Below are 10,712 nucleotides of genomic sequence, written 5' to 3'. Positions count from 1 at the left end.
GGCTGGCCTCGAACTAAGAAATCCACCTGCCTCTGCCTCCCGAGTGCTGGGATTAAAGGTGTGCACCACCACGCCCGTCTATGAAGAATTTTTTTAAAGACAAACTGCGTGATTGTTATAAACTTAGTTTGTGACGAAATAATTTGAGTGGATAAAATAATTAGCATAAATTTATTGTCTCCAGTGTCCAAGTACCACAACTAGATTCTTGGGCCTCAGCTAAGACAAGTAGAAACAGTCTTTTGACTTACATCCTAGTAGCCAATAAAGCAACAGCAAGAAATGAAGCTGGGAAGAAACTGAGAGAGCAATGGCGTGGGGGGAGATTTGCTGCAGACTGACTTAAAGCAGAGTGAGGAGGTTATCTGAGTAGCGAGGTAAGGGCTCTCTGTGGGCACTATGAAAAAGAAACAGACCGATGTGTTCCACAAGGAATAAAAGGAAGAAAACATGAAAAATATCAATAGGCTCCTACTTGTAGGACTAGATCTAAATCTGAATTTCTTTCCCCTCTCTGACTGGAGTTGTGATTCCTCTTGGTTTTTGTTTTGTTTACCTGTGACTTGATGGAGTTGCTTAGAGTAATATGCTACTTTTGAGTTTTTTGCATACCATTGTTCATCGTAACTCCAATACTGATCTACATATCACATGTGCTAAATATATAGGTATTGTTAGAATGTTCCAATTTATGCCCACTGAGCAGTTTGTCTGTATCTGAGACAATCCAAAAGCCTGTATTATAATATCAGCTTGCCTGAAGTAGGCTCTCTAATGCTTTGGAAGGTCTCCTAAGATTACTACCAAAGGGAGTTGGAATTCCCTCCAGTCTTAGAAAGTAATCCAGTCCCACAATTCTTTGGATAAAGAATCTGTGTATGGCTGTGAGTCATTTGAGGTAACTTCTAATACTGACATTTCGGATGGCTCAGGGTTAGATTTCTGCTACTGGCTAAACATTTTGCTGAGCAACAAAGGAAGTGCATATACAGATGTACAGACATTCCTCTCTTCCACTGACTTCACCTTGAGCCTCTTGGAAATTTCACCAAACACATAAACTTGAAACTGTATTAAACATTACAGGACAATTGGGAGATTGTTTAGAAACAAAAACTGGAGCAACTCGAGGTTATCATTTATGTAAAATACAGAAAAAGTTTGAAAAGATGACTTTGGCACCAAAGACTTTTAGAGAACATCTAAAGAGAACATTGATTTTTAAGAATTTGTAAGTTAAATGTTGAAAGAGAAAGTAATGGGACAAAGTAGCCTGAATAGGAGAGGAAGTATTCCCCTCAAATTTAAGTATATTTATTCATTGCTTTAAAAATTTAAATCTTAAACGTAGAGTTCAGATCCCCCCCCCGTTGTTGACTGCAGGAAGCAATTGAAAATTATTGAAAAGATGCAGTTTTCAAGTCGCATTTACTGAGCGTCACACAATTGTCTAAATAACAAATCTCTTAAAATTAGATAAATATAACCAATCCACTAAAAGGACCTGTATGGAGAGTAACTCCTAAACTGTGCTTATGCAACGGTTATAGGTCGCCTTTGACTTACATACGAATACCTATATAGTGACTTTAGAAATATCAGGGATATTAGACCATATTCAATCACTAAGATAGTTTTTAAAACGCCTTTAGGAACGAGGGAAATGTAAACACAAACTCCTTAATCAGGTTGCTTGGCCAGGCTTTAGGACAATTCCGTACAGGATTTCAAGTAAACGTTAATCCTTCAGAAGCTCCTTGGCCCTTTTCTATGTTGCAGCAGCAGCAGCAGCACATACAGGCAGCGGATAAAATTACCTGAAATCCGCCACCAAGCGGTTCCCATGCCCTCAGGTGCTCAAAGATGCTGCAGACGCGCCCAGGATGCTAGGCGACCGACCAGAGAGGCGCGTCAGCCCTGGAGCCCCTCCCCTGCCTCACCCCGCCCCTGCAAGCCCCGCCCCCTAGCCCGGCTTCGCCTCAAGCCCCGCCCCGGTGTCGTCGCCTCCGCGGGGCTGAGGATGACGTGAGGAGAAAGCCGCGAACCTCTGCCTCCTGTGGGTGCTGCTGGGCCAGCGGTCCCCACAGCCCCGGAGCCGGACGTGCTGCGAAGCGCACCGCCGAGCTCTCCGGCCGGCGGCCCCCTCACTCCCTCCCAGGCCGGGCCGCCCCCTGTGCGGCCCCTGCGGCTCCTGGCACGGCCCCGCGCTCGGCTGCCGCCCTGGCGCGCTCCACTCTGTCGTCCCCGGACGGGCGCGGACCAGCTCGACCGGGGCGCCGGCGGCTGGGCAGAGGGCGCTGGCCCCGGGGCCGCGCCAGCGCGGCCACCAACCTGGGGCTGTCCGTGGAGGGCGAGTGCTGGTTCCGGGGCGAGGCGACGCCCTTCGGGGCCAACGGGCCGCACGCCGATGTGGCCGTGGGAACGACTCACCCGTTTTCCAGCTCGGGGTCGGGGTCGGGGTCGGCGCCCATGGGGGCCCCGCCTCCGTCTCCTGGCCTGCCCCCGTCGTGGGCTGCGATGATGGCGGCCCTGTACCCGAGCACCGACCTCTCGGGCGTCTCCTCCTCCTCCCTGCCTTCCTCCCCATCCTCCTCATCGCCCAACGAAGTGATGGCGCTGAAGGATGTGCGAGAGGTGAAGGAGGAGAACACCTTGAATGAGAAGCTTTTCTTGCTGGCGTGCGACAAGGGTGAGAGCTAGGCCCCCTTCTCCACCTCCGGACACCCTAGCACCCACTCCCCGGGTCCGGCCCCTGCCTCAACTTAACTCCTGGCCCTCCTGCTTTTCCTTGCGTGCAGCGGCTATTCCCACATCTGCGCAGCCCGCAGGACTTCTGCCTAATTGAGCTTGAGTAGCAGGCAGGTAGGGCGGGGGCGGTGGACTCCCGCAGGTGGGATGTTTCCATGGAGAGGAGGGAGCCTTGACCCCAAAGTTGCTCCACTTATGTCACTAATGAACTCTAGTTTGAAGTTACTTCTTCCTTTGGGAGCCAGAGCCTAGTTTCGGACCTTCTAATCCGAAAATTCTTTGAATTTCCCTTATGATTCCTCCGACTTATGGGCTGTCACCTTGTAGGTTTTTGTTTTGTTTTGTTTTTAAAAAAGACGTTTTCTTCTGTTTAGCATCAGCCAGCAGTGCCTTAGCCTGTTACAGCTGAGTAGTATCTCATGATCCTAAACACAAATAATACGAAAAATCCTGCCCTAGTTGCCGAAACTTTCCCCAAATTTCTGGAACCCCTTTTAGTGTTGGTATTTTTTATTAGGGAGAAAGATTTATTGCTTCAGAGAGTTGGAGGGAGGCAAAGGTAGTGTAAAAAAAAAAAGTATAGGCGAAATAATGTGGAATATACTGGTTTTGAATCTAGAAATTGATCACTTTATGGCCACATTAAGACAAGCATGGAACTTGGTTGCTCCCAGATTGCTTTTATGTCTTATCTGAAAAACAAAAAGTACTGAAACATTCTCATTCCTCAATTAAGCAGTTGGATGTTGAAAGGCTGTGTTTATTTGGGAAAACTTTGTAGGGACCATGCAGACTTCTGAACCCTACTTCCAGAGGCCAGCTCACACTATGGGAAAACTAGTTACAGAAGTTTTGGATTTGTTCACATATAGAGGTTTAAGTCAACAACATTTCCCTAAACCTTTTAAAGCGTTTGAGATAGGTTTTTGGTTTTTTACACGATGAGGTTTAATCTTAGCCAGGCCAAAAGGCAATCCCTTCTTGACATTTCATCATGGATTTAGGGCCGGGATGGGGAGGGCAGAATACCCGGTGTCCCCTGGATTCCTTTTATTGTCTTCTGTCACCTTTGTGATAGGCTTGCTACATTCTAAGGAAGGGTGCTTTAGGTTTCTGTAGCAGCTTTGTGTGCCTCAGGGCTCAGGATGGTTTCACAATGTGCAACATTTCCTGGAGACTATATGCCACTGTTGTATTAACACCTTCCTTAATATATTTAGTGGTACTTTCTGTTTTCCCTATTTTGGAGGAGATTTGAAGGGTGTGAGGTTAGGGAGGAGAGTGGTTTGGGTAATTAAGAAGCAGAGTCCTGAGTATTTTGTTGAGAAGTTTTATGTTGGTAGTCAGCGCCTAATATAAGGATGTGTATGATGAGGAAAATAATTTGCATAAAGGAGGGGTGAAGAGAGTATAATTAGCATGTAGGGTACTGGAGTTACATAGGCATCATTCTATACAGCTCACAAGTGTCACTAGTTATAGAACTTAAGCACTCTGTACAGGGACATTTTTTTAAATCACCAAAGTTTTAGAACACACTAGTTGAGAAGTGTACCATGGGAAGTTATTTTAATGAAGGACGGTGGAGCATCTAGCTACCTTACTGGCATATCTCTTGACCTCACGGTGTGTTCCGTTTTATTCTTTTTAACTAGCTGCTCTTTGCCTTGCTATCAGAATATAAACATGAAGTTCCTGATTGTGTTAAAGCATTGGACAAAAAGCTCTGTTAATGAGTTACTGACTACATCCATATTCTTTAAGAATTTTTCTGTAATAAAGATGTTTTCTTTATGTGCAGTAGTGAAGAAAAGTAGGGGAAAATGTATGTGTATGTGCATAATGGGTATCTTTGAGCACACATAAGTTAAGCTTCAGTTTATCTTAAGTGGCCTAATGAGGTTTGGATGGCAAGCTAGCCCTAGTACAGAGTCCTCTCTTCCCCGGGACGTTAAAAACACATTACCTAAATGAAACATCAGTACATTGTGTGTTATGAGGCTGAAGGACGTTTAAAGGTTAAATCTGAATGTACAAGCACTGTTGTAATGAGTTTCTCCTATCCCTAGTACTATAAACTTCAGACTGATTGCACCAAATTTAGTGATGCTGAGGAGCCTAAGACTAGGAGTAATAGTTTAATACAGGTAATGAGAAGTTCAAGTGTTACTTAGAAGCCATAATTGATAACATTAAAAAGCAAAAGTGAACGATCAGGACTAAACCATTCCAGCACCAAAGCAATTACTTATGAGTTCCAGTAGGATTTATTTGGGTTCCAAAACTTTTTTTCCTCTTAATCTGTTTTAATAATAATTGGAAATATTTTAAGTAGAGTGTTGTAATTCCATGACAAAAGTATTTTGTAGAAAGTTTGGTTGGAAAAGATTTATAAATATTTTGACACAAAAGCTTCCCACACTTCACAACTAGCCTCAAATCTGGCTTGGGCCTGTAGTCCATCTTGGCCTGGAATTCACTATGTAAGTAGCCTAGGCTGGCCTCAAACTTAGAGCAACCCTCCTGCTTCTGCCTCCTGGGTGCTGGGATTATAGGCATGAGCCACCACATGTAGCAAAACTGATTAACATCGATGCTGTCGTCCTTTCAGAAATGGTGAGATTTACCACCATATGTTAGAAAGTCAAATGAGAAGCCAGTGAGGAAATAGAGAATCATCCTTCCTAACTGATGCTGTAACATTTCTCTACTGTGTTTTTCTCAAGGATTTATTAGAGTTGGACAGAGGAAATTTGTTGTTGAGATACATACTATTACTGTTGCTAGCCCAGTTTCCAGTGGACTTCATAGATCCCAGTAAAAATAGTGTCCATTAAGGATGTTAGAAATCCACAAGTTATAAGAATAATATGCTTTGAATTCTACAGAATGGGTTGAAGAGGAAGGGCTAAACTATAGGTAACTAACTGATCCCTAAGCCAAATCTGTTTTTGCAAAGCCTGTGAGCTAAGTCTGGCTTTTACATTTTATGCTTTAAATACTTAGAAATGTTTCTAATTAAAAGAAAAGTTTTATAACATGAAAATTCTATGAAATTTGAGAAATTTTATTGATGCACATCTTCATTCATTTCCATATGCTCTGTGTCTGCTTTGATGCAAAAAGGTCTGAGTACACTTGTGACTGAGATACCATGTCCCACAAAGCTTAGCATATTTTAGTGCCTGACCCTTTTTCAGAACAATTTTGCTAGCCCCCTGTGTTAAAGTACAAAACATTGTATGAGTAGTAATACAGAAAAGAGCCCAGTGTGAACTGAATCCAACTTCATTTTGGACAAGGGAAACTAGTTGTTTAAAGGGTTAGAGAGGAGTGTGAATTGGGGTTCAGGGAAGTGAACAGCATGGAAAATTTATAAAAAGTGGGTGGTTGATTTATGGGAATCCAGTGCAGATTTGTTATCTGGCACTAAGGGGGCTTAGATGGCTATCCTTTCAGAAGGGCCAGGAAATGGGCCCCCATCTTTAATGCTCAAATGAACTGAGAGTGACGAATTGGCAGCCATGACTTTTTTTTTTTTTTTAGGGCATGCATTTACAGAGAATCAAGCTAGTAATGCAATCTAGAGCTATTAGAAAGTATGGTAATGTTTTGCTCAAGTCTTTATGGGCTATGATAGAAGCCTTGTTGGGGGTGGGGGGAAGGAGCATTAGCTTGCTTAGGATTTGGTCAAAGAGAAAACTTTTCAGTGGGCATATCAGTTAAGAGTCTTTTTCACACCCAGAAGGATGGTATTGGTTTGGATGAGGGTTTGCTGTGTCCCAGGGACAGGGAAATGAGTATGGGAGATACTCTAGAGATTGGACTGAAATGACTTGCTGTTATGTTGCTGCAGTAGCTATGGAATAGACTGGAAAATATTTCTTTTTTCTTTGTTGAACAAAGACAACTGTCTAGTGGCTGGGGAGGTAGCTTGGCAGATAAAGTGCCTGCTGTGCAAGCCTGAAGCCAGGAGCTTGGGTCTCTGGCCTCTGAAAAAAGCAGAGTGTATTGGTAGGGCGCTATAAGCCTGGGCAAGCTGATCCCTGGAGCTTGGTGGGAGCCAGTCTAGCCGGTGACCTCTGAGCTCAGGGAGAGATCCTGGCTGGCAGGGGCTGGGAAGGGGGTGTGGCAGTAGAAGAAGACCAGCCTGAACCTCTAGCCCCCTCCTCGGCACCCACACAGACAGAAATACACACACACACATACACACACACACACACACACACACACACACACACATATACTTCTCACAGACTCAAATAAAAATAAAATTTAAAAACAACTATATCATCAGAAACTAAGGGAATTATATTGATTTTCCAAAGATGAGATGTGACTTGCAAGCAGTTTCCCTATGAAAGAACAGAGTGTCTGGCATAGCAGGCATTGTGACTAGCATCTGGGCTGTTAACTTTCCCTTTCACATATGTATTGGTCCTCACAGTGAACAGCTGTTCTTGCCTTTATGATATATCACTTTAAATGACTTGCAAATATAAACTGTAGTAATGAAGCAACACTTAAGAAGGCACAGCTGAAGCCGGGCGTGGTGGCACACACCTTTAATCCCAGCACTCGGGAGGCAGAGGCAGGTGGATTTCTGAGTTCGAGGCCAGCCTGGTCTACAGAATGAAACCCTGTCTCAAAAAAACAAAAACAAAAAAAAAAAAAAAAAAAAAAAAAAAAAAAGAAGGCACAGCTGAAAGTACTGCAGAGTTACTGAAACTCCACAACTTTAGATTTGGAAAGCCTAATGATTACAAGAAAGGTGGATTAAAATGAGTAACCTTCACCTGGATATGCCTGGAGAGCGAAGCAGAGATTGATGGGTAGCATTCTCCTATCCCTAGGCTTAGAATCAGATTCATCTGAAATATTTTTTTTAAAAGATTTATTTATTTATCATATGTAAGTACACTGTAGCTGTCTTCAGACACTCCAGAAGAGGGCATCAGATCTTCTTACGGATGGTTATGAGCCACAATGTGGTTGCTGGGATTTGAACTCCAGACCTTCGGAAGAGCAGTTGGGTGCTCTTACCCACTGAGCCATCTCACCAGCCCCATCTGAAATAGTTTTAAATGTTACTTTTTAGCAATAGTGATGTCATTTTCATGGATTATTTGGCCACTCTTGGTGTGGTTGAACACTTAACGAACATCACTTCATCAGTGGAATTTAAATGTTCATTATTGCTATGGGAGAATTATTTCATGACTAGTTTTTTATTCTTGAGACATCTAAGGAGATGTGTTATCATGAAAACTAATATTCAGCTTCTTTTAAAATGTACAAGGACTGTAAGTAGACATTACAAATAATCAAAAGTTTTTAGTTTTCACAGATGAAATCTGTTAATTACTTGCAATATTGCTTTTCTTACTCATTTAGTCCAATTTTTTCTCTCTGTGTATCATGAAATTATTTCTTCTCCTTCCAGTTTCTACTCTGATTATCCTTTTCCAATTTCTTACTCACAGACATCTAAAGAATTACTGTATGTAAAATGATTATTTGTTTTGTGTTTAGAAAAGTAAAATGAAACAACTATCTCACTGTGTTCTCTCTCTGAGAGTTTCCCTTTTGGTTTTTATCTCTTTTTCCTCACACAGTCTCATTAGTGGGCAAATATAATGGGCCTTTGGTGACAGTAATTCCCATTTTCCTCACATGGGATGACAATTTTGTGGCTTTCAAGTTAGGCAGAAGACAGCCTGCCGGCTCCTGGTAGATCAAGTAGTCATAATAGTCCCAACTTAGCTTTTTGTGAGCTGGATGTTTTCTGTTTATTAATACTCTACACCTCATCTTCCTTAACAAGATTTAGTGTGTGTGTGTGTGTGTGTGTGTGTGTGTGTGTGTGTGTGTGTGTGTGTGGTGTGGTGTGGGAGAGAGAGAGGTGTGGAGGGAGGGAGGGAGGGAGGAGCAAGAGCACTTAGGTACCCTTATTATACATACTGTCAAGTTCATATTACTTTTTAAATGTATGCTTTCCCTCTTTCTAATATCTTCTACCTCTGGTCTCCATTTTAACAAATCTGATGCATGAGTAAATGTGTATATATTAGAGACCTAAAACTAATTTCTTTTAAGTTTCATTTTATTTTTCTACAGTAGCCACCAGCCTGTATTTCGGAGTATTCTATAAACTGTTTTACATATCTTCTATAAGTTTTTCTCCTTATACCATCAGGAATTTTAAATTAGAGATTTTTATTACATGCTACACATTTATATTTTTCTTCTTCTGTTTTATATATACTGTTTATATCTGTATTGTTTTATCAAGATATACTTTTTTTCCAGGAAATGTTCACATTTTCTGTGCACATGTCCACTTGCAAAGCAAAAATGAGTTTAGGTATTTTTAATCTTTTACTTCAGCAGGATAAAATTTTCTATATAGTCATTCTTGTTTAATGTCTTAAGTATTAAATTATGTTTGTATATTGTTATTTAGGTGACTATTATATGGTTAAAAAGATTTTGGAGGAAAACAGTTCAGGTGACTTGAACATAAATTGCGTAGATGTGCTTGGGAGAAATGCTGTTACCATAACTATTGAAAACGAAAGCTTGGACATACTGCAGCTGCTTTTGGACTACGGTTGTCAGGTACAAGGCTAGATGATTTTATCCAGTAGCTTCTAAGAATGTTAGCTATGCCTTGCTTTCATCTGTCCTTCTAGCTTACTTTCTTTTTCTTTGCTTTGTTTTCTTCTCTTCCTTTGTCTTTCTTCTTCTACTTGGTTTTAAGCCCCTAAAAAGTTTACAAAACAAACCCAAATAAGCTTTTTAAGTGTAATATTTTAAATTTATTTATATTTTTCTTCCTGTTTCCTTTCCCTGCATCAGACAGAAGTAAACTATCATGAATTATTAAAACTGACATTCTTTTTATTACTGATAGGATTACTATTTTATTATATACCTAAAAATAGTGCAAGTGATCTAGAAGCACAAGAGGACAGGCTTTTCTGTGACCTGGGTTATTTATAGGCACATGAATAAATGTTCCTCACAAAACAGTTTACAGTTCAATTTGGTTTTCTCCTAAGTTTTATTATGTTTTCCTTTTTGTTTGAAATTTAGTGTTTGCTTTCATCTAAAGATGAATGATTTGTTTTTAAAACTGGAGAGGATAGAACTTTCTGTTTGTCTTTGTATCTGTTAAGGTAGAAAAGCAGACATGCATGTACATCGTGAAGGTATAATCTAATAATAGCATCATTTCCTGTCCCTTTTTGGTTCACTCATGATAAATAGTGTAGGAACTCTGGATCTTCCTTCTGTTGTAGCTGTAATGAGGCAGAGTTTTGGAATTACATCAGGAAGCACTCTCAGCATATTTTTTTTAAGTACTGTACGTACATCCCTATTACTTATAATACAGTATCATGACTGATATATAAGCCTGTGTGTGTATATATATGCAAGCAAGTGCGCACACACACACACACACACACAACACATGCACACACTTAGTATAGAAAAGGGAATTGGGTATCCAGTCACTTAGCTGTCTAGAATACAACAAGAAACTAAATCAAAGTGCTTCTGTACTGCTGTACTGCTAGAGTAGTTTTGCTGAAGTTTCTATTTTAAATTTAGTTATAGGGCACTTCTTCAAAGTCTCTATTTTTCACTGTAGATTCCATTTTTAACTTAATTTTTTTTTTATTTTTCTGATCTGAAGAGAATCAGTAAAGGCAATGAAAGGGGCATTAGAGCTGTAGCTAAACAAAATGAAGCTTGGGACCACTCACTCTTACTGTTTAGTTAGAGGTTGTCAGCGCTGCATGTCTGCTCGGTGGTTATACTTTATAACAGTGGTTTAGCATCAGTAAGGGAAATTAAAGTATACTAACTAGCTAATACCTTAGATGAAAGCACATATATGTATGTATGTATGTGTATGTATGTGTGTTATAAAAACAGAAAACTTCCATTAAAACTATTTA

The 10,712-nt window shown here is 41.0% G+C and overlaps 1 protein-coding gene across 3 annotated transcripts in view; it reads left to right on the top strand.

The window, feature by feature from the left end:
• The first annotated feature begins 1,987 nt into the window (after positions 1-1,987).
• Positions 1,988-10,712, top strand: part of Trpc1 (transient receptor potential cation channel subfamily C member 1) — a 45,995-nt gene continuing 37,270 nt past the window's right edge. For 2 of the 3 annotated variants that reach the window (XM_029543542.1, XM_021206456.2), the window contains exons 1-2: positions 1,988-2,689; positions 9,212-9,366. In XM_029543542.1, the coding sequence (XP_029399402.1) occupies positions 2,470-2,689; positions 9,212-9,366 (375 nt within the window). In that variant the 5' untranslated portion in view covers positions 1,988-2,469. The remainder of the gene's footprint in view (positions 2,690-9,211; positions 9,367-10,712) is intronic. The other variant, XM_021206457.2, reaches the window with a different exon arrangement.

Source organism: Mus pahari, chromosome 10, assembly GCF_900095145.1.
Source record: "Mus pahari chromosome 10, PAHARI_EIJ_v1.1, whole genome shotgun sequence".
Lineage (NCBI taxonomy): Eukaryota > Metazoa > Chordata > Mammalia > Rodentia > Muridae > Mus > Mus pahari.
This window is presented reverse-complemented; position numbering and strand designations above follow the sequence as displayed.